The sequence below is a fragment of the Peromyscus californicus genome, unplaced genomic scaffold, assembly GCF_007827085.1.
Source record: "Peromyscus californicus insignis strain IS unplaced genomic scaffold, ASM782708v3 Scaffold_22__1_contigs__length_63687245, whole genome shotgun sequence".
NCBI lineage: Eukaryota > Metazoa > Chordata > Mammalia > Rodentia > Cricetidae > Peromyscus > Peromyscus californicus.
The window spans coordinates 59,739,910-59,763,603 of record NW_026294525.1 but is presented as its reverse complement, the minus strand read 5'-3'; the positions used below and the strand labels follow the sequence as shown (position 1 = coordinate 59,763,603).

Below are 23,694 nucleotides of genomic sequence, written 5' to 3'. Positions count from 1 at the left end.
ATCTGTTTAGACAGACAACTAGGGCAAGCCACCTCATGTTACCAATCCATTCATCTGAACTGACTCTCCGGCTCATAACTGAAGATTTTCAATTCCGTTCCCCCCTTTAATCTATTCTGTATTTTTATTACTAAAAATTAAGACAAGATTGCCTTTATTACAAATTTCTTGTGAGCTAGAAAATCCCAAGATCTACTCCAATTATTGCCTTCTAACCAGACAACCCCAGATTCTATTTACATTCTTTCAAGTTATTGCATTTAATCTCAGACTTGAGGCTCACCCTTGCTTCTCTGGGTCAACTTAAAGAATGATATAATGAGATCAGCCACATGCACTCAAACTTCACACATTCCATATAGACAAGTTTGGAAGCACTCCCCCAGCATAGGAAAAATGGAAGAACTGTAATATCACAGACTCCTGCAGAGATTGTCCATAATGACTGCTGGACAGTTTAATCTCAAGGAATAGCTTCCACAATTGCTGCATGGCATTCGCAGCAGTAAGGACTGTGGACAATTTAGGTCTAAATTGACTGTCCTATCTTTTTCCTATTCCGGCATTCTCAGAAGGATACCACCCAAGGTACAGGCAGAAACGGTTATTTTCCTTGTACTCATTTCTATTAAGACGTCTTAGTTTTTCTTTAGTCTGCATACATCTTTTCACCTTTGCTATAGGATCATTCTTTACGGACAGTGACATCTGGACTCTTGTCTTGGGAAAGGCACATTGAACCTCCCTCAAGATTTTTTCACGTCTGTCCTCAACCTCCTGCTTTTTCCCATGTTGACATCCTGGTCGAGTGGAAAAAGCTTCTTGGGTAAGGGTCAGCTTTCTCAGATCCTTTGCTAACATTTTTGGCTTCTGAGTCATCAGAGGACTCTTGTTGGTAGTTCACCTGAAGAGATCTCCGGTTCACACTGGGGTCAAGCGTCTCCGATGGCTCCATGGCGATGGGCAGAAGCCTCAAAACCTAGCTCCAAACAAAACTGCCTAGTCCTGAGAAAGACCGAAGTCCAAACTCCACCCAGCAGGGGTGAAGTGAGCCCTTTCTTTTATTGGCCTCATCATCACGGCAGTCCCCAAGCCTTATTCTGAGCAGCTATGTCTCTGACACATCTTCTATTCTTTGGTCTTTGACTCACCCAGGGTCCTCTGGTCCTCCCCAAAGCAGCTTCCTATTCTGAGTCACCTCACATACCATTGCCAGTGTCTCCTCCACTGGCAGCCCTCATGCTTTATGACTTATTGATGACAAATAAACTTCTGGAACATTCTGTACATTTTGCTTTTATTATTTTATTTGACTTTTTTTGTTTTAAAGTTTTATTTATTATGTATACAGCATTTATGACTGCAGGCCAGAAGAGGGCGCCAGATCTCATAACAGATGGTTGGGAGCCACCATGTGGTTGCTGGGAATTGAACTCAGGACCTCTGGAAGAACAGACAGTGCTCTTAACCGCTGAGCCATCTCTCCAGCCCCTTATTTGACTTTTTAAAATATTCATTTTTGATTAATATTTATGTGTGTGTGCCTGAGTGAGTTTATGTGTACCTTGTGCGCATGCCTCAGAGCCCAGAAGGGATCATAGCCACTGAACTGGAGCTGCAGGTGGCTCTGAGCCACCTGATCTGAGTGGTAGGGACCTAACTAGGTGCTCTTAACCACTGAGCTCTATCTTACTTCTTTTAAAAAGTTGTGTATATATTATATGTGATGTGTGTGTGGAGGGCACAAATGTCACAGCACGTGTGTAGAGGTCGGTGGGCAATCCTGTGGAGTTGGCTCTTTCCTTCCACTTCAGTCCAGGATTGATTGAACTCTGTTTGCTAGGCTTGCCTGGTAAGTGCCTTCACCTGCTGAACCGTTGTTGCGGACTATCAGCTTAACTATGTAAAGATGTGTTGCATTTTTTTATGCTGCATTTATTTAATTACATAAAGGTGTGTTGCTTTTGTTTATGCTGCATTTGTTTAACTATGTAAAGATGTGTTGCTGTTTCACCTTGCCTGCATAAGGCACCTGATTGGGCTAATAAAAAAAGTTAGATGGCCAATAGCTAGGCAGAAGAGGGATACGCAGGGCTGGCGGGCAGAGAGAAAAGGGGAGCTAGCCAGCCAGGGGCCAGCCAGCCAGTCAGAGGAAGCAGGAAAACAGATGGACAGAACATAGAAGAGGTAAATGAGCCTTAGGGAAACACATAGATGAATAGAAATTCATTAATTAAAATTTAAAAACCTAACTAGAAACAAGCCTAAGCTAAGGCTGAGCATTCATAATCAATAATAAGTCTCCATGTCATGATTTGGGGGCTGGCAGTCCAAAAAGCCTGCTACAAGCCATGTTACTGGTCCCTTAGTTTGCTTTTTAAAATAAAGGTTTACTTTTATTATTTTTAATTATGTGGAAGTGTGTGTGTTTGCACGAAGGTGTTGCATGTGAGTGCAGGTGTCTGCAGAGGCAGAGGTGTCGGCTCCCCTGGATCTGGAGCTGCTCTTAACTGCAGAGCCATCTCGAGCACCCTTAGTTTACTATTGAAACAGGCTCTCACATAGCCCAGGATGGCAGCAGACTTGTTAGGTCGCCGAAGATAACCTTGAACTTCTGTTTGCTTGCTTGCTTCTTTGAGAAAGGGTCTCACTGTGAGCTCTGGCTGGCCTGGAACTCACAGGGATCTGCCTGCCTCTGCTTCCCCAGTGCTGGCACTAAATAAAGACTTGTATCACTATGCCCAGCCGACCTTGAATGTCTGACCCTCCTGCCTCCACTTCTCATGTACTGGGATTGCGAGGGTGTACCATCGTTCCTGGTTTTATGTGGCGTTGAAGGTCAAACTTCTGGCTTCATGCATCCTAAGAAAGTACTCTACCAACTGAGTCCCATCTCCCGCTGTCCTCGGCCCAGCTCTTTTTTGCTTTTTGTTTTGAGACAGGAGCTGGTGGGAGGGTTTGCAGTGGGTCTCAACCTTCCTATTGCTGCGACCCTTTAATGCAGTTGTGACCCCCAACCATAAAATTATTTTGTTGCTACTTCATAACTGTAGTTTTGCTGCTGTTATGAATGATAATGTAAATGTCTGATATACAGGATATCTGATATTCATCCCCAAAGGAGTTGTGACCTCTAACCACTGGTTTAGAGATTAAATATTGTGACAACTGATGACCTGAGGTCTATTCCTGGAATCCATGTAAAGGTAGGAGAGAAACTGTTCCACAAAGTTGTCTTCTGACGTCCACATTTGAATTGTTTCAGGTGCAAACACATGTACTACCCATGCATGTGCACATACACACTGGTAATAAATGAGATTAGAAATTTAAATACATGTAACTTATTTATTTTGGTTTTTCTTTTTCTTTTTAAAAATATTTATTCATTTAATTTATGTATACTGGTGTTTTGCCTATGTGTAAGGGTGTCAGGAACTGTAGTCACAGACAGTTGTGAGCTGCCATGTGAGTGCTGGGAATTGAACCCAGGTCCTCTGGAAGAGCAGCCAGTGCTCTTAATCTCTGAGCCATCTCTCCAGCCCCTATTTTGGTTTTTCAAGACAGGGTTCCTCTGTGTAGTAGTGGCTGTCCTGGAACTCGCTCTATAGACCAGACTGACCTCAAACTCAGAGATCTGCCTGCCTCTGCCTCCTGAGTACTGGGATTAAAGGCGTGCGCTACCATCTCCCAGGCCACATATTTGATTTTAAAGACAGGCTCTGGATAAGTTTCCCAGGTTGGCCTTTTTGTAACCCTTCTCACTCAGCCTCCGGAGTCTGGGATTAGAGGTGTCCACTACCATACCCAGCTAATAATTTGGATTTTAAAATGTTCTCATCTGCTCCCCTTCATCCAATTAGAAGCCAAGTCCCACCGCCTCTACCACACATCAAAGGGGCTGCTGACATGTAGTATGCTTCGGCTGCAAATGTCATCATGCTAGTCCAAGCTTTGTCTGCTCACTTGTGTCGGTTTTGGTGCTGGTGATTAAACGAGGTCTTCACACACGCTTGGCTACATCATCCTCTGGGCTATACCTCCTCATTTTATTTTTATTTTGAGATAGGGTCTAACTAAGTCACCTGGCTGACCTTGAACTTGGGATCCTCCCGCCCCATTCTCTGAGTACTGAAATGGCAGCCCTTCACTTCAGGCCCAGTTACAAAACATCATTTACTTTTTAAGCAATATTTCAGTATTTCTCAAACTTTCCCACTGAAGTGCCTCTAAGAGCAGAGACAAATTTAAAAGGTGGGCAGGCCTTTAATCCCAGCACTCAGGAGGTAGAGGCAGGCGGATCTCTGTGAGTTCGAGGCCAGCCTGGTCTCCAAAGCGAGTTCCAGGAAAGGCGCAAAGCTACACAGAGAAACCCTGTCTTGAAAAACAAAACAAAACAAAATAAATAAATAATAAAAAAAATTAAAAAAAAATAAAAGGTGGGCAGGAGAATACACTTAAGGAATACAACTCTGTGGCGGTCAGTAAAAGGTTTTCTGTTCCCATGCCCCATCCCATAATAGGTTTCTCCACTGACGCAGTAAGCCAAACTGAAAATGTAACAACAGGTTTATTTGAGCAAAGCAACTGCTGGGCCGGCTCTCCAGGCCCAGAGAAGGAGGCTGGAGAAGCCGCGCCCCAAAATGAAAGCAGGGAGACTTCTTTTATAGGTTGCAGGGGGAGGGTGATGATGTGTCCACCACAAGCTGGGTTTGTGCCCAAGTGTGGTCAAAGCTGAACACTTTAGGCGGGAACTTGGGTGGCCTGCAACTTCAGGGGAGGATCTGCAGTAGCCTCCAAGAATTTGGAACTAGACTTTTTGGCATCTTTCCTCTGTTCAGAGACTCTCTGAGTGCTCCAGGTTTGGAGAGAGAGAGATGAGAATGAGGCTTTTGGGGCTGAAGAGATGGCTTGGAGGTTAAGAGCACCGACTGCTCTTCCAGAGGTTCTGAGTTCAATTCCCAGCAACCACATGGTGGCTCACAACCATCTGTAATGAGATCTGGTGCCCTCTTCTATATACATGATAAATTAATAAATCTTTAAAAAGGGGGGGGGCTTTCCTGATCATGCAGGGGCGAGCTGGAGGTTCCACCCAAATAGTCAGTTTCAATTGTCAGCTTAACATAATCTAGAATCTCCTAGATAGAGGGATTGTGGGGATTGGTTGCCCAGTGAACAAGTCCATGGAGGATTGTCTTGATTATTTGATTGATGTGGGAAGACCCATCCTTGGGCAGTACCATTCCCTAGGCAGTGGGGGCTGAGCACACATGAATGCATTCATTCTTTATGAAGGGAGCAGGCAAAAGCACCTTGGCCTAAGTACTGCCATTTTGACTTCAGACTCTATTTTACCTGAAAGGTGAAATAAAGTTCAGGTTTCCAAGCCCTAGGGGAGCTGAGAACTTTCCAATGGCTGATCCACCTCCTCCCTCAACCATAGAAATAGTCGTTATGCACCTTCAGTTCTCTAAGCCTTTATGGCTGTTCCCAACAACAGAAATAACAAATGAATCTGATTGTTTGGACGGAAAGACTTACATTCTGTGTCAGTTGACAATGAGGGAACACACAAGGAAAGTCCTTGATCTTTGATTCCTGATTGGTGAAAACTGTAACTGTAACTTGGCGACAAATGTTATGATTTTGGGGCTTATAAACCCTGCTTCTGCCTGTGCTTGGGGCTGACAGGAGAAACCAGGCTCCCGAGTCCTTGTCCTGCAGCCCTTACTGATCAGTGAGTGACTCGATTATGTGGTGATTATTAACATCTTTGGAACTCGTAAATGTTGTTCTCTTCTTCCTCGTAGTGTCCAATGGACCTCCATCTCCTTCCTGAGTCATATCGGCCAATTTATGAAACGCTAAAAAGCGAATGCTAAAAACCCAGGGTTTTGTGCATACTAGCCGCTCTACCAGAATAACTACCTCCCCAGCCCCTGTAAGCAGCCTGAAGCCTTTCTCTTCACATTATCAGAGAATCCTTTTTTAAGGGAGGGCCTCTCACATAGCCCATTCTACATAGCCAAAGATGACCTCTCCACTCCTCCTCAAATAGGGTTTCTCTGTGTAGCCTGGGCTGTTCTGGAACTCAATCTGTAGATCAGGCTGGACTCAAACCCATAAAGATCTGCCTGTCTATGCCTCCAAAGTGCTGGGATTAAAGGTGTGCCCCCCCCCACCAGCTGGCTCATAGATGACCTTGAACATCTGATCCTTTTGCCTCCTCCAGAGATCACATAGGCTGTACCACCACACCCTGTTTATGCATTGCCAGGGATGAACCCAGGGCTCCCTGCATGTTATGCAAGCACTCTGCTAACTGAGCCACATCCCTTAACTGGAGTCAGAGAAATTTTATGACTCTAGAATCTTAAACAGTTATGCAAAATTTATGATCTCCTCCACCTTTTTTTTTTTCTTTCTTTCTTTTGAACTGTATCTCACTTGGCTGGTCTAGAATTCACTATGGTCTCAAATGCACAGAGATCCATCCACCTTCTCTTTTGTCCCAAATGCTGGTGGTATTAAAGGCTGATGTCACCATACCCAGCTGTTTTTATTTTAATGTGTGCTGGATAGACCTATACAGGCAAAAACAAAAGACATTACTTACACATGTAAGTAATAAAACGAAAATAAATTGAATTGATTTTCACGACTATTATTACTCTCTTGCAAGCTGGAATACTCAGCATGATCTCAGTATTTAGTTGTACATACATGGCTGCTGGCGAATGGCTCTTTGATATTGTGATCTAATGGAGTAGGATCCCAATTCGGTTACTTAGACCAGAGCATCAGTAACTGGGACCTTGGTAAAAATGTTCACTTGCTACCTGGTGAAGCCTTCCAGCTCACTGTGATGCAGCTGAAATTTGAAGATGTCTTACTTATCCAGCGCTTAGTAGTCGCCCCGCCCCGCCCCGCCCCGCCCCGCCCCGCCCCATTGGCGGTTGGACCAAGGGTTTCCCAAGGTGCCAGGCAAACGCTCTACTACTGAGTTACATTCCCAGTCTTGCCCTTGGTTTTCTCATCCAAGTAAGGTACACGTTTAAAACAAAAACGTATTGTCCCTGAATAGAAGACTCTTATGTAAGTGCAAATGTTCATTTCTGAAACAAGACTTTAACCCTAAAGGCTCCTATTACTAGAATTCTGCTATGAAGTACATTTTTCATAATAGACTTTTAAGAGCAAGAAGGAGCAGATCGTTAAATCACTTGTCGCCCCCGTGTGGCAGGTTTATTAATATCGCGCCCAGTATCGTATTTAAAAATACAGAAATCGAATTCTGTATTTTTCTAATTACTTTTATTTACTAAAATTCAGATTAATAGCCCCCCTCACAGATCTTTCTCCCCAAATAACTTCAACTATGCTTGCAAAAGACCTGGTGTATTTGACACATAGCTCTTTAATAGAAAAGTTTCTTTTCGTTTTGTTCTTGGCCACTAAAAAAAAAGTCTTAACTCTTGAAAAATAACAGTAGTGCTGGGCTCGGGAGGCAGAGGCAGACGGACCTCTGAGTTCAAGGCCAGCTCTAGAAGGAGATCCAGGACAGGTAGCAAAACTAGAACAGAGAAAGCCTGTCTGGAGAAAATTAAAGAAGAAAAGTAGCAGTAGATTCCACAAAAATAAAACAAAGCAAGGAAACCAGATGGAAAATAGGCGGCAGTGGGGGTTGTAGCAATGTGAATATTGGAAACGCAACCTGAAAAACTGTATTAGCAGAGGTTGGTAGTACTTCGCTATCAAATGGTAGGAAGAACCAAGCAATAATAAGCTTCTGATTTTTGACTAAGAATAAAAGAAACCACTCAGACTGCATTCTCCCCCTCTCACTCTCCCGAGGGAGAGAAGAACGATCATCAATGGCAGGTAGCAGTTGCAGAAAGCAACACTAAGAGCCGGCTTCACGCTCAGGGGAGAATGCTCCGTCTCCTCCTCGTGGTTTACGGGTGCTCTACACAGTCAGAGAAACTTCTCTAGTAACGAACTATAGAAATGATCCCTGAAAGTATAGTCTTAAAGTTCCAGCTGTCAACCGCTGCCAAGTCACAGCGGACAGCCCATTTTTCACTAATGGTGACATTACATTCCTCTCGCTCTCCCCTCCCTGTAATATTATCTTCTAAACAATAACACATAAAATCCATTTTCAAAGTGAAGTTTGTATGTTAGTTTGAAACAAATCATTTTAAATATTATGAATTGCAAACGAATTCAGCTTTACGTCCTTAATTAACATATTACGGATAGCAGCCAATCACGTTAGTGTCTTCAGGCGCTCACTCAAAAACCGCTTCCGGTGCAGTTTAAAGATAAAGTGTGTGCGGCTCCTCAGGTTGCATTTTGTTGTTTGAGATTGGTGTTGCTCCACAGTCCCTGCTGTCTGGATTCCACCCTGCCCCAGTCTCCCCAGTAACATTCGGTAACATCGGTGCTGGATTTATTAAGCATACACCTGATTCTGTGTAGCCAGCCTGGCCCTGGACTTGCATTAATAATCCTGCTTCAGCCTCCTTTGCTGCTGGGATGACAGGTGTAGGCAGCCATTCCATTTGGCTCGAATTGGTTCTCTTGTCTTAAATGAGGCACGCAGTGTATGTGAGATTTTGTTTCTAAGATTCAGAATTTCAGGCAGCTGAAAGGTCAGGGCAGCCCGAGCTCCATGAGCCACGTTCTCCAAAGGGGGTAAAAAAAGAAAAAAAAAAAATCTAAAATTCCCTAAGCTCGAAAGCTCTCAAGTGCGTTAAGTCTTCACGTGGCTCTCCTGCGGAAGCCTGGCGTCGCCATCTTGCTTTCTGGCGAGGCGTGTGTGCGTCGTGAGCGGCAGTAGCCGGACGCGGGACGCCGCTGCCCGTATCCAAGATGGCGGCCGCGGGTGGGCGTGGCCAGCGGTGGCGTCTCCGAGTGTGCGGGCTATGGCGGCTGCGGTGGAGCCCAGTTGGGAGGGCGAGGAAGAGGAGGAGGAGGACGAGGAGATAGAGGAGGTTGTAAGCGTGGGTCGAAGGCCTGCAGCGTTGGCGGTCATAGCTGTGCCAGCCCCGGGTGGGGAAGGGGAGTGCGGGATGCGGACGGCGAGAGGGAGGCCCGGCGACGGCCCAGGGGCTTCGGGGGAGGGCTGACCCGGGTTCTAGTCTACCCACTCCACGGGGAGTAGAGGTGGTCTGGGCGGTGCCGCGGGCCAGCCGCTCCCACCAGAAACCAGGTCCCCTTTTCCCTCAGGTGGCCTGGTTGAGTTGGGATCGGGGCATTTCTGGCTGTTGTCCCGCGCTCCCTGGCCGTGTACCGTATTAACTTCTCTTTCTTCACCAGGAGCAGTTTGTTCTGGTAGAATTGTCGGGAATTATTGATTCAGACTTTCTCTCCAAATGTGAGAAAAAGTGCAAGATTTTGGTGAGTCTTAGGATTTGGGGAATGTTGTAGGGTTTCTTTCTTTTGAGTTTAGAGAATGTTGTAGATTTTCTTTTCCTCTTCCTTTCTCTCTCTCTCTCTCTCTCCCCCCCTCCCTTCCTCCCTCTCCCTCTCCCTCTCCCTCCCTTTCTTTTTTTTTTTTTTTTTTTTTTCCGTTTTTTGAGACAGGGTTTCTATGTGTGTAGCCCAGGCCGCCCTAGAAGTTGCTCTGTAGACCAGGCTTGCCTCTAACGCAGAAATCCGCCTGCCTCTGCGTCCTGAGTGCTGGGTATAAAGGCATGCACCACCACCACCCGGCGTTTTTCTTAAAGTTAAAACAAGAATGAAAGTGTTACACTTGTCCACAAAGATAATTATTCTCATTCCACCTTACAAAGCTTAAGGATCATTCCAGAAGAACAGGGTAGGGGGCTGGAGAGATGGCTTAGTAGTTAAGGGCATTCATTGCCTGTTCTTCCAGAGGTCCTGAGTTCAATGGTGGCTCACAACCATCCATAATGAGATCTGGTGCCCTCTTCTGACCTGCAGGCATACACGAAGGCAGAACACTGTATACATGATTAAATAAATCTTCAAAAACAAAATAAAACAAAAGAACAGGGAGTAAAGAAAATGCCTGATTCATTGACTGAATGTGTGGTTGTGGTTGGAGAGAAAGTAAAGGGCAAAAGACAGCGTCTTGTATGGAACTTTTGGGGCAGTTTTAGGACAAAAGCCTTATCCAGTGCTGTGCCTAAGTGGAGCCTGTCTTCTTTCTAGTAGGCCCAGTCTCAGTTGGTACCCAGACTCCGGTCTAAGTGTGGACATGTGTGCAGCGTTGCCCAGCACCCACATTACCCGCTGCACTCAAGGCTCTGCACATCACTCCAGGCATGCCTTTGGTGTATCTCCGTTGCTCACACCTGTGCCTCACTCATCAGACTATAAGAAACAGCATTAAAGTAGTCTGTCTTGATGTGCCCTGTGATGCCAGCACTGGAGAGCCGAAGGCATGCAGATCAGAAGATCAGTGTCGTCCTTAATGACAAAGCAAATTCTAGGCCAGCTGAGCTACCAGAAGCCCTGTCTTTAAAAAACCTAAGCTAGGCAGTGGTGGCGCACGCCTTTAGTGCCAGCCCTAGGGAGGCAGAGGCAGGCAGATCTCTGTGAGTTTGAGGCCAGCCTGGTCTACAGAGTGAGTTACAGGACAGCCAGGACTACAGAGAAAAACCCTATCTCAAAAAAAAAAAAAAACAATAAAATAGGGCTAGAGAGATAGCGGTTAAGAGCACTGGCTGCTCTTCCAGAGGTCCTGAGTTCAATTCCCAGTACCCACATGGTGGCTCACAACCATCTGTGATGAGATCTGGTGCTCTCTTCTCACCTGCAGGCAGAACGTTGTGTACATAATAAACAAATGCAAAAAAGAAAAAACCACCAATAAAATAAAATAAAATAAACCTTCAAAAAAAGGAAAGAAAACCAGATTTGTCACATGCCTTAGTACCAGCCCTTGAGAGGCAGAGGCAGGTGGACCTGTCTCAAAAAAAACCAAAAACCAAACAAACAAGAAAAAAAGAAAGAAAAATAGAAGATGTGTAATAATTGTGTACACAATAGGTTTCATTCTGATAATCTTATCCATGCACATCATATACTTAGTCATATTCACCCTTCTCTTCTCGCCTGCCTTTTCCCCAGTAGTTCTCGACAAGGGCTGATGCGATCGAGGATGGCCTCAGCTAAGGCTGTTCTTGAACTCGTGATTCTCAACTTCTTCTACCTTTGTGTGCCACCATACCTGGCATTGCTTCTTCTTTCGTCTTCCTTTTTTTCTTTCTTCCTTTAACTTACATTTATTTTATTTACTTTTGTGTGTGACTGTATTCATGCCATGGTGTTCCCGTGGAACTCAGAGGATAGCTTGCAGAAGGCAGTTCTATACCTCCACCCTGTGGGTTCTGGGGATTGAACTGAGGTCCTCAGGTTTGACAGCAAGCACTCCTACCTGCTGAGTGATCCTGATGGCCCTTGAGGGCTTTTTTTTTTTTTTTTTGGTTTTTTTTTTTTTTTTTTTTTTTTTTTTTGGTTTTTCGAGACAGGGTTTCTCTGTGTAGCTTTGTGCCTTTTCCTGGAACTCACTTGGTAGCCCAGGCTGGCCTCGAACTCACAGAGATCCGCCTGGCTCTGCCTCCCGAGTGCTGGGATTAAAGGCGTGCGCCGCCACCACCGCCCGGCCCTTTTTTTTTTTTTTTTAAGACAGGGCTTCTCAGTGAAACAGTCCTGGTTGTCCTGGATCTCACACTCTGTAGACCAGGCTGGCCTCACAGAGATCCAGCTACTTCTGCCTCCTGAGTGCTGGGATTAAAGGCGTGCGCCACCACCGCCCGGCTCCAGGGGCCTTGTCTAATGATGGTGTTTTATGCCCTTTAATCTGTTGTAGGGAATTGACACCGAAAGGCCCATCCTGCAAGTAGACAGCTATGTGTTTGCTGGGGAATATGAAGGTAGGAGAATGCCAGACGCACAAGCTCCTTTTTCAGATGGCTTTCAGAGTATTTCTGCTGTCTTTCCTAATTTGCCTTTGCCTTTTCCTGCAGATACTCTTGGGACCTGTGTTATATTTGAAGAAGGTGTTGAACGTAGTAAGTCATTGCTATGCTAGACTGACTTTTTCTGCAGATCGTTTCAAATATACTGTGTGTTTTGCTTTTTGTTTTTTATTTTGTTTTATTGTTGCTTAGTATCAAGTCAGCTGTAGCTCAGGCTGGCTTTGAACTCAGAATCCCCATGCCTCCTTAGTGCTGGGATAACAGCCACTGTACACTACTATGCCTAGCTTCAGATATACAATATGTAGTAAATATAGGGGGCTGGAGAGATGGCTCAGCAGGTCAAAACATGTACTGTTCATGCAGAGGACCGGAATTCAGTTCCCATGTTGGGTGGTTCACAAGTACCTGTAACACCAGCTCCAAGGGACTGGCCTCAGCACATTCCCACATACAGACAGGAACACATACACATAAAAAAAAAAAATTCTTTTTTTTTTTCTCCGATTTCTACCATGAACATTTTATTTTGACAAAATTTATCGATTCTTAAATTCACAAACTTTGACTTACTAAAAAAAGCAAAAGACAAACATCATATTCCAATATTTCAGGTGTGGATAAACTAGTACCACAGTAGCTGCATTTTTACATGCCATAAAAGCCAACTGACATTCACAGTTACAAGTGTACCTGGAGAACACGTGAACAAACTCGTATTTAAACTACACAGTCTCTTGTTAACAGATGCCTGTATTTAATGTATTGGCACTATTGGGAGATACAACTTCATGATTGTCAAATTATACAAATCATTTTTTCTACTCTTGATTTGGAAATTGAAAAGTAAGAGGAGTGGAATTAAGTAGCTTGAAATGTTCCACTTACTGTACAAAGTGCATTATGACAAGGAATGCTAGGAGTCCCCTCTTTTTTGTTTTTAAAATTTGAATTTATTAATTTGCATTTGTGTGTATACATGCATGTGAGTACAGGAATGCATATGCCATAGCACACATGTGGAGGTTACAGGACAGCTTTCAGAAGTTAGCTCTCTCCTTCCACCGTGGGTTCTAGGGTCAAACTCAGTTCTTCAGGCTTGTAAGACAATCACTTTTATCTGCCTAGCTGTCTGGCCAGCCCAGGAATGACTCAATTTAAATGTTTTATCAGAGTTTTAAACCTTTAGTGTAAAGAGAAAGTTAAATGATGTATTTACTTGGTATCTAAAAATCTAGAAAATTATAGATATTATTCAATTAATTCTTTAAAAAAATACATTATGGGTAAAAAATAATAAAATTGAATATCTCAGGCTGGGCATACTTTAATCTAGCGCTTGAAAGGCAGAGGCTTGGGGATGTCTGTGAATTTGAGGCCAGCCTGGTTTACATAGCATTCTGGTGAGACAGACTCTGTCTCAAAAAACTGACAATAAGGATAAGTAATACCTCAGGCTGGTGAGGTGGCTCCGTGGGTACAGGTGCCTGCTGCCAAGCCTGGCGACATGAAGTCAACCCCTGGGACCCGCATGGGGGAAGGAGAAGACTGGCTCTCCCAAGTTGTCCTCTGACCTCCACACATGTGCTGTGGCACTCCTCTGCACATACAAACACATAAAACATGTAATTAAAAAAACCCAAAAGCTAGGTATCAGGTAGCCATTTGTCATTTGACTTGGGCTCTTGTTTAAAGTGTGACAGAAACTGCATCTGGTGGCCGAGGCTTGTGATCCCAGCTATTCAGGAGGCCAAGGCCTGACTGAGCTACACTGTGAGATTCTGCCTCAGAGTCAGAGTTAAAGCTTAATGGTGGCGTGCTTGTGCAGCATGTGGGGAATCTGTGTTCGGTCCCTAGCACCCCAGAAAAATCCCCCAACATATGAGCGAAGCCCCTCTGTGCTCAGTTCCTAGCTTACACCCTTTCCTCTGTCTCCAGAAATAATCACTGTTTGGATTTGGTGTTTCTCTTTCCTGTACTTAGTTTTATATTACATATATGTGTATTTTCAAACTCGAGGCTGGGGTTTAGCTTTGTGGTAGATTCTTGCCTAGCCACATGAATTTAGTCCCTAATACCGCAAAACAAAACAGAAACCAAAGTTTTTATAAATTGTAACATACCATACAAGATATTCTGTATTTCTTTATTTAGCTATATTTTGAAGTTTATACCTGATGATATATAGTGCAAGTTTATTCTCCTGTTGTGTAGTGCTCTGTTTGGAGACTAATGTATTCTGTAGTTTGTTCTTACTGTGAGTATAAGCCAATACTCAGTTCAACTGTGTTATAAAACCCACCATTAGTTAATAGTTACTATATTTTTTCATTATGTATACAGTGTTCTGTTTGCATGTATCCCTGCAGGCCAGAAGAGGGAGCCAGATCTCATTACAGATGGTTGTGAGCCACCATGTGGTTGCTGGGAATTGAACTCAGGACCTCTGGAAGAACAGCCAGTGTTCTTAACCTCTGAGCCAGCTCTCCAGCCCTGCTATTTTTTTCTTTTTCTCTGTGTAGCCCCGACTGTCTTAGAACTCACTCTGTAGACCAGACTGGTCTCAGACTCAAATTTGCCCTCTCTGTCTTAAGAGTACTGGGATTCAAGGTGTGTTTCAGCACTGCCCGGCTTGTTTTGGCTTTTTGAGGCAAGGTTTCTCGGTACACAGAGAAATCTGTTTTGTAGACCAGGCTGACCTTGAACTCAGGGAACTTCCTGCCTGTGCCTCCTGAGTGCTGAGATTAAAGGTGTGAGGTACCACACACAGCTAAAAGCTACTATTTGTCATCTCCTATGTGTTAGGTACTGTTCTAAAGGAGATATATATATTCATTTACTATTTAATCCTTATCACAGTTCAGTGAGCAAAGTGCTTTCTGTATGTTTTGAAGCAGCCTCAGTACAGGGTGGCCTGGAATTCTCTGTGTATCCCAGGCTGGACTTAAATTCTGCTATTGTCTTAGCCTCCAAGTGCCAGGATAGGTATCATTTTCATGTTCATTCACAGTTGGAGAAAACATGGGTCAGATTCACACAGGCAGGGCCAGGATTTGAATTTAGCTTGGCTGCAGGGCTCACATTCATTTTCTCTTGGTGATTGAACTACAGCTTTGCATATGCCAAGGAGCTATGCATAGCCTCTCCCAGGTGACCTCAGACTTGTGAGCCTCGTGTCTCAGCCTTCTGAGCGCTTTGCAATACAACCGTGACTGCCTTAACCTTCTTAACTGTATCGAACACCTCACTATAAAAGTGCCGCCATCCGTTCTTTATGTCTTTGTGTGGGTAGGTAAAAATGTCTCCAAACTTTGTATCTAGAACTAGACTGATGAGCTAGGAAAAGAGGTAGATTTAATAGGAGGCTGGGGTTGTGGCTTTCCCCTAGAACATTTGCTTAGCATGTGTGAGGCCTTAGCCACAATTATACAACCCCCCCCCCAAAAAAAAAAAAAAAACGTAAAAAGAGAGGTGGAGGAGAATAAAAATGGAATGTATGCTATCTTTAACCAAATGAGCAGCTGGAACCACGTGAAACTCTACGTTTGAATATTAAAAATAGCAGGGCTTCGTATGGTTCAAATAGATGGATGTCGTGTTCTCGCTTGACGTGTAGCCAGAGCTCTCGCTTGGCAGAGCAGCGTGTGGAAGTTTCTGGTGTTTTCCATCTTTGGTCCAGGGTCTCATTCTCTCACTTGTGTGGGCCCACAGTCTTTTAAAGGCTGTAGTTCTAGGGTTGGGGATTTAGCTCAGTGGTAGGCCCTGGGTTTGGTCCTCAGCTCCAGAAAAAGAAAAAAAAAGTTGTAGTTCTAGACAGCAATATCACAGCAGTTTTTTCCACAGGCTTTTCTAACTGGGAACATCCCCGCTCAAGCCTCTAGCTTTAAGTAGGGCATTTGATTCTGGTCCTTCATTGAGTGATGGAATTGTACACATTGTCCTGCAGGCCAGCCCCTGACCCCTGTTTCCCATGTCACGGCTTGAGTCTGCCTGCCTGTTGCTCTAATCTCTTTGTTTTCGTGTTCCTGTCCTTACAGCTGTTGGTGTCTGGGTCCTTTTGTGCCTTCAAGTGACCATGTTATCTGTCATTTCTCTGCGTGTGGGCCAGGAATTACCGTGTGAACTTCCTGTGCTGTTTCCATAGGAAGTAGTTGAGACCGACTCCCTCAACATGAGTCCTTGATCTGGTGGCATGAAGCCTATAATAAGGTCATTTTATGTCCTAGTTGATCCGGAAGGGACTGACAGAACCGTGCTGAAGTACAAGTGCCACACAATGAAGAAACTCAGCATGACGAGGACTCTTCTGACAGAGAAGAAGGAAGGAGAAGAAAACATAGGTCCGTTGACTCCATTCTTTTTTTTTTTTTTAAGTATTTATTTATTCATTATGTATACAGTGATCTGCCTGCATGTATGTCTGCAGGCCAGAAGGCATCAGCTCTCATTATAGATGGTTGTGAGCCACCATGTGGGTGCTGGGAATTGAACTCAGGTCCTCTGGAAGAACAGCCAGTTCTCTTAACCTCTGAGCCATCTCTCCAGCCCCTGACTCCATTCTTTGAAGATGGGTCTCTTGGGCTGGGAGTGTAGCTAAGTCAAGAGCACTCGCCTAGCATTTGTGAGGCCCTTGGATCAATGCCTAGTACTGCCCGGATGTGGTGGCTCCTGCTTATAATCCCAGTGCATTGGGGGGTGGGGGAAGGCACCTGAAGATCAGGAGTTCAAGGCCAGATTCAGCTACTTGGCAAGCGGAAGTAAGATCTGAGCTCAAACACTTTGTCTCGAAAACAAAAAATGTCCTGAGTCCCATACACACACACACACACACACACACACACACACACACACACACACACACACAGAAGAAAGTAGGTGATCTTAGGGTAGGCTTTGGCAGTGAGGGATACATTGCTGTCCGGACATTCCTTGGACTTTTAGAGATCACTATATTAATAAGCCACAGTGTATTAAAATTGAGCACTGCACTGGGTGTGTGGCTCTTAGGTACAATCCCAGTACTTGGGAGGCCAGGCCAGGCTCAGAGTTCTTCTTTTTGCTTACTTGCCACAGACTCCCGTTGCCTTCTGATGTCTTCTCTGCCCCTCTGTTTAGGCTTCCCTCACCTTCCGCTTTCTGTTTTCATGTCTTACATACAGTTTAAATGTGGATCCCACATAGGAGGGAAAGCATGCAATACATGTCTTTTTCATCCAGCTTATTTTGCTTCACAGTGAATTTTAGTTGCATCCATTTTACTACATATGTTAATTTAATTCTAATTTATAGGTAAATAAAATTACATTGTGTATTATATAAGTACCACTCTTTTTTAGACAGGCTGTCTTACCTCTTACAGCCCAGGCTGGGTGGAATCCTGGTCCTCTTGTCACCACCTCCCTAGCACGGGGATTACAGTACACACTGCCTCTCCCTTTCGAGGTGCTGGGTGACGGCTCAGGGGCAGAGCTCAGTCCTCAGCACCCTTGCAGTGGCCTGTGCCTTTAACCCCAGCACAGGGAGGTGGACACAGGACAGGCTTGCTGCTCAGTCAGTCTAGCTGAATCAGCGAGTTCCAGGTCCACTGAGAGACCCCTTCTCACAAAATCAGGTGCAGGATGATTAAGGAAGACGTCGCATGTCTATTTTTGGCCTTAAACACACATGCACATGTGTGCATGCACACATATACCAGATACAAAGAAATTAAAGTTTAAAAGTTTTAAAGTTGTTAAATTAAAAAATTTTAAAGTGGCAGCAGGGGGTTGTGCAAATATGGACGTCAGAGAATAACCCTGGGGTGAGTTCGGCCATCCCACTGTGGGGCCTGGGGATCAAACTTCTGTCAAGCTTCCATGGCATGGGCTTTCCCCCGCTGAGCTGTTTTGAAAGTCCCACAAATATTAAGTAAATAAATCGATAGGCCGGGAATGGTGGCCCTTGCCTTTAATCCCAGCATTCAGGAGACAGAGGCAGACAGATCTTTGTGAGTTTGGGGGCAGCCTGATGTATATAACGAGGGCTACATAGTGAGACCCTGTCTCAGAAAATGAAGATAACATAAAATAAAATGATTTTAAAGGTGAAGATACTTCGGAATGAACTTGAGGCAAGCTATATCCTCCCTATAATATTTGTTTGTCCTGTTGATGGATCTTTAGCATGGTTCCGTATCTTGGCTCTTGTGAATACTGCAGCCATAAACTTAGATGTGCAAGTATCTCTCTGCTGGACCGACTTCACATCCTTCCCTGTACCAAGGAGTGGTACAGCTAGACCATACAGCAGTCCTCTTTTTTTTTGTTTGTTTTTCGAGACAGGGTTTCTCTGTGTGGTTTTGGTACCTGCCCTGGAGCTCGCTCTGTAGCCCAGGCTGGCTTCGAACTCACAGAGATCACCTGGCTCTGCCTCCCGAGTGCTGGGATTAAAGGCGTGCGCCACCACCGCCCAGCGGTCCTCTTTTTTTAAATAAGGCATCGTCGTACTGATTTCTGTAGTGTTGTACAAATTTACGTCCCCACCAGCCCCGTGTAACAGCTCTTCATCTGTGCCACACTTGTTGGTTGAGAAGAAAATGTACTTACTGAAATTTCTGTTTCTTTCTTGTTTGTCCCGCTTACCTCCTGCCCAGTAGATGGCGTCGAGTGGCTGCAGATGAAGGATAATGATTTCTCCTACAGACCCAACATGATCTGCAGCTTTCTCCACGAAAATGAAGACGAGGCTGGAGTGCCAGCCGCTGATAAGCCTGTGGAGGTGGAAGACCAAGAGACTCAACTGCAGAGTGGCGCCGCTGAGCAGACACACGCAGAGCAGGAGGAGGTGCAGCATTTGGAAGCAGGGGACCCTGGGCCTCCTGGAGATGCCCCTGCTGAGATGGAAAGTTCTGTTTTCATGGGAATTCAAGATGAAAATGTTTCTCTAAACAGCTAGTCATGAACTTTATAAAATTACCGTGTAATTTTTTACCAGCTTGCAGTTGGCTCATCATTTTCTTGTTACTGTTGGCCAAACACACATTTCCAGTTTCGTATTCAGTACACTAGAAATTTTTTACTAGAATCACGTAGGAGCAGACAGAAATTCAATTTTTAAAAATGTTACTTAAGGGACTGGAGAGTTAGCTGCATCGTTAAGGGCACTGGCTGCTCTTCCAGAGGACTTGAATTCAGTTCCCGGTGTGTACGTGGCAGTTCAGATCTGATGCCTGCTTCTGGCCTCTGTAGGCACCAGGTTCTCCCCTACCTCTCTGTGGGGTCTGGGAATCAAACTCAGGTCATCAGGCTAGTGTAGCAACTGCTTTCCCTGCTGGGTCATCTCACAGCCCTCTGTCTACATACAGCCCCCCTTTAAAAGTACCTCATGTGTATATGTGAGTGTGAGTATGTGTATGTGAGTGTGTGTATATGTATGTGAGTGTCTGTGTGTGTTCACCACAATCTGACCTGGTGCCGGAGGAGGCCAGAAGAGCAGTTTGCGTTAGAGATGGTCGTGAGCCATGTGGGTGCTGGGAGTCGAAGCCCAGGCCTCTTCAAGAGCGGTGAGCCTCTTAACTGCTGAACCGTCACTTGTCCTTCTCCTCCATCCCCACCTCCTTTTGTTTTCTGAGACAGAGTTTTGTATGCAACCCCGACTAGCCCTGAATTCCCCAGCCTTGTGACTGTAGCAAGTGTTCTTGAACTTTAAAGTCACGGGCACTTAGACACTATGGAGGGCAGAAGCAACAAGACAGAAGGTAGGATTCTGGAAACTGATGCTGCCCTGGACTGCCATGAGTTAGAGGGTCAACAAAACCCCTTCCCGGAAAAAAGACCTCGAGGTGGTTTTGGGTTTCATTTGAGATTGGGTCTGACTATGTAATCCTGGCTGGCCTGGCATTTGCTATGCAAACTAGGCAGGCATCAAACTAACAGATCTGCCTGCTTCTGTCCCCTGAGTGCTGGGATTCAAGAATTGCCACCATGCCCTACTGATCTTGAGTTTTCCTTTCAGTACTTCAAGATAATAATAGAATGTCAAGTATGATACTAGCACTATTATGCTTAAAAAAAAAAAAAAATGGCCCCTTGACTGGAGGTATAGCTCAGTGGTAGAGTAATTGATTAGCTAGCATGCGTGAGTCTGGGTTTGATGCTCAGCACCACCCAAACCAAAAAAGTATCTGGACAGGAAGATAGACAAGTGTTATGAATGCCTATTAAACAACACGGTCTGGCTAGGCGGTGGTGGCGCACACCTTTAATCCCTGCTCTTGGAAGGCAGAGGCAAGCCTGGTCTACAAAGCAGGTTCTAGGATAGCTAGGACTGTTACACAGAGAGAACCTGTCTCAAAAACAACAACAAAAAACCCATGATCTGGAGAGCTGACTCAAGAGTGCATGGTGCTCTTGCAGGGGACCCAGGTTCAGTTCTCAGCACGCATATCAGGCAGTTCACAACTGCCTATAACTCCAGCTCTGGGAGATGCAAAGCTTCTTTTGAACTCCTTGGACACTTGCATTATATGTTCATACACACACACAAACACACATGCACATAGTTTTGTTTTTTTAAGTCTTGAAACAAAGTCATAGGCTTTTGGAAGCCTGGTATGGTGACCTGTAATCTCAGCTACTTGGGAGGCAGAAGCAAGACTTCATGGTTGCAAAGTGAGTTCAAGTTAAGCCTGGATACTTGGGCTTAATGAGGCTGTCAAAATACCTATATAAGGACTAAGATTGTAGCTTACTGGTAGAGCACTTGCCCAGCATGCTTGAGGCCCTAGGTTGAATCTTCAGTACCACCAAGGGAGGAAAATAGCCATCAGAAAGATGACCTGGTCAGGGCGTGGTGTTACAGGCAGATCTCTGAATTAAGTGCCAGCCTGGTCTATATAGTTTTGTCCAGCCAGGGAGACACAGTGGGTCTCCAAAAAAGCACATACATGCAGTGTGTGTGTGTGTAACTCACGTGGGTGTGAGCCACCTGATGTCAGTGCTGGGAACCAAACTCAGGTTCTCTGGGAGAGCAACAAGCACTCTTAACTGCTGGCCTCAGATTGCCAGGCTTGGCAAGAAGCACCTATACTCATTGAGCCATCTCTTCAGCCCAGCCATGGTTATTTTTAAATTTGATGTTACACTCTCAGTTTTACTTTTTACAAAATTATATATTGTAGTTGGCAGCCAATGAATGATATGAAAGGATAAAAAATCTTTTTGAGCTGCGTGGTGGTGGAGTACCACCTTTAGTAAATTTGTTGCAGCTCTGTGGGTTTGGTCGGTTTTGGCACCAACAATATAAGTTTTGTAACTCTGGGGAAAGGTGTCCTGACTACTTGGGGAGTCAGGCAACACCTGGAGCTACTTAGGACAGCTCTGACGGCTGGAGCTGCAGAGACAGCTCAGCCCTGGAAGTTTTTCTGACTGCTCAGGAGTCAGGTCTGGAACTGCTTCAGCAGGGGAAGGGTATCCTGACTGTAAGGGAGTCAGGCTACACCTGGTGTGGTGGGGGATGGTCTCCCCGCAGGATAGAGCAATCCTGCTCCTCTCCTGGAGAGCTGCTGCAGCTGAATTTTGCTCAGCCCCCTCTTAAGGGGGCTTCCTAGCAGAGCTCTGCTTCTCCGGCCTAAGATGTTGCTTCTTTTGCTTCACTCTGCAAAAGCGGAAACCCCTGCAGAAATGTAGCAATCTCCTCTGGCTCAGAGAAAAGCGTTACTTTTTCAGCTCTCTCTTGCTCTGTCCACTGAGGGACGTCTCAGCAAGGATCTTCTCTACGGTGAATGAAGATCTTCACACCCAAAACTCAAAAGAGATTAACTTGGGAAGGAGGAGTTCAGGAAACTAGCTGCCTCTACTAGGGTGGAGAGAACAGCCCACAACTGACCAGGCAGGGCGGTTTATATAGGATTTCTTGGGGGCAGAGTCAACCAGTGATTGGTTAGTTTTCTTCTGCCCAGGGATTGGCCAGTTTTGTGGGCTAGGGACAGAGATGGCCCTGATTTCAGAGCCAAACTGTTTCTTTCACTGGCCTTTCTTGACTTTTTGACACTGCCTCTAAGGCCAGGGCACATTTCTTTCACTGACTCTGATTCTAGGGACCAAGAGTGTTACTTTGGTACTAGTTTCAGAGTCAGGGCATGTTTCCTTGGTTCTGGGTTTGGGGATAAAGTGTTCATTTCTCTGGCTCAGGTCCCAGACTCAAGCTGTGTTTCTTTCCCTGGTCCTGGGCCCCAGGGCCAGGGTGCTACTGTCTTGCTCTGTGATTGGTTGGTTTCACAAGTCAGTTGGCTAGGGGCTGAGATGGCTCTGATCTCACTGAGCCTGGGGGGAGGGGCGGGCAGGGTGCTACTCTGTGATTGGTTGGTTTCATAAGTCAGTTGGCCAGGGGCAGAGAAGGCTCTGATCTCACTGAGTTTCTTTAGCCAGCCCCTTTTCCCTACATTTAATCCCAGCACTTGGGAGGCAGAGACAGATGGATCTCTGAGTCTGAGGCCAGACTGAAGAGCGAAAAAAAACCATTCTGATAGTCTATTGTTAATTAAGATAGAAGTCTAAAACAGGTCCGGAGTTAGCAAAAGAACAAAAAATCCCTGCTTGGTGGCTTCTGCCTATCACCTCAGCACTTAGGAGGCTGAAGCAGGAGGATTGTGCAAGTTTGAGGCCAGGCTAGGTTACAGTGTGAGATCCTGTCCCCTAAAAAGAGGGACAAGAAACCAAAACCCATTGTTTCTCCCAAGACTAGAAGCTGTGAAATATTAACAGATTCTGTCCTTTTTTGTTTGTTGGGTTTTCTTTTTTCATTTTGCCTTTTAAAACGAGCTGGTTATGCCCCTGGAGGAAAGCTCAACTGTTTCTTCTAATCTTGCTCCCCTCAGTACTTCACTTTTTACTTCAGATGTGTGGAGTTCCCATCACAGATTAGTTCCCTGGAGGACACCTATTCAATGTCCTCCATCGTAATGCAGTTCTGATGCTGTCAACCTGGACCTAATGTCAGATCTCACCGGTTAATGGCTCAGTCCCATGGGATTGCCCCATCTCATCTTTACATGCCAATCTCAAGAGTGAGTTCCCCAAGTTACCTACAACTTAGGACTTAGCTACAAATTGGATGTTCCCACAATCCTTTTCTCACTTTCAACCGCTTGCTGTTAAAATAGCTCATAGAATTTAGAAAAGGACCTGGAAAGTTTGTTTACTAGATTTATTGCTTATTTATTTTGAGATAGTGTCTATATAGTCCAGTCTGACCTTGAACTTGTTGTGTATTGAGGATGACCTCTAACTGATCCTCTTGGGAAACAGCCAGATGGAGAGACTGCATAGAGCCAAATCAGGTGTTCCATCTCCTCTCAAAGCCACTCTCCCAGCACCTCCACCTATCAAGACAGAAACTCACAAAGTACTGTTCTCTGGAGCTTTTATGGAGGCTTCATTATTAAGCATGGTTGGTAACTGGCCGCATCATAACTCCAGTCCCTTTACCATTCCTGATGGTAAGTCAAAGTGAGGTTGAAAGCTCCAGTGTTTTTTCTTCAATTTAGTGCAGTAGTTTGAGCCTAGGGCCTTGTGTTATATAAAGTGCTGTACCACTGAGACAGCCTGGAGAGCTCCAGCCAGTCCTTATCCTTAATCTATTTAGAAGCTACCCTCCTGCCATCATTTATTCCAATATGCAAAAGATACACTTCCTGGAATGGCAGGCCACGCTTTTAATCATGGCAGGATATGCATTTAATCTCGACTGTCTACAGGGAAAG

The 23,694-nt window shown here is 45.1% G+C and overlaps 1 protein-coding gene and 1 non-coding gene across 3 annotated transcripts; one reads left to right on the top strand and one right to left on the bottom strand.

Annotated features, from left to right (window-relative positions):
* Window positions 1-7,818: 7,818 nt before the first annotated feature.
* Window positions 7,819-8,033, bottom strand: LOC128118797 (small nucleolar RNA U3). Its single transcript, XR_008221324.1, has one exon. It is a non-coding gene; the product is annotated as a small nucleolar RNA U3 (small nucleolar RNA).
* Window positions 8,034-8,877: 844 nt separating this feature from the next.
* On the top strand, window positions 8,878-18,922 carry Gtf3c6 (general transcription factor IIIC subunit 6). Of its 2 annotated transcripts, none has more exons than XM_052751450.1 (6): window positions 8,878-8,999; window positions 9,325-9,405; window positions 11,846-11,909; window positions 12,003-12,047; window positions 16,181-16,294; window positions 18,589-18,922. In XM_052751450.1, exons 1-6 carry the CDS (start codon window positions 8,931-8,933, stop codon window positions 18,885-18,887), a joined length of 672 nt encoding a protein of 223 aa, XP_052607410.1. In that variant the 5' UTR covers window positions 8,878-8,930; the 3' UTR covers window positions 18,888-18,922. The 2 variants fall into 2 exon arrangements, with proteins under 2 accessions (XP_052607410.1, XP_052607411.1); XM_052751451.1 differs by having other exon boundaries at window positions 8,901-9,002.
* The last annotated feature ends 4,772 nt before the right edge of the window (window positions 18,923-23,694 follow it).

Coding starts and splice junctions, on each gene's coding strand:
- Gtf3c6 (XM_052751451.1), top strand. CDS start 8,931: ATGGCGGCTGCGGTGGAGCCCAGTTGGGAGGGCGAGGAAGAGGAGGAG. Junction 12,048..16,180: donor TGAAGAAGGTGTTGAACGTA/GTAAGTCATTGC, acceptor TTTATGTCCTAG/TTGATCCGGAAGGGACTGAC. Junction 16,295..18,588: donor GGAAGGAGAAGAAAACATAG/GTCCGTTGACTC, acceptor CCTGCCCAGTAG/ATGGCGTCGAGTGGCTGCAG.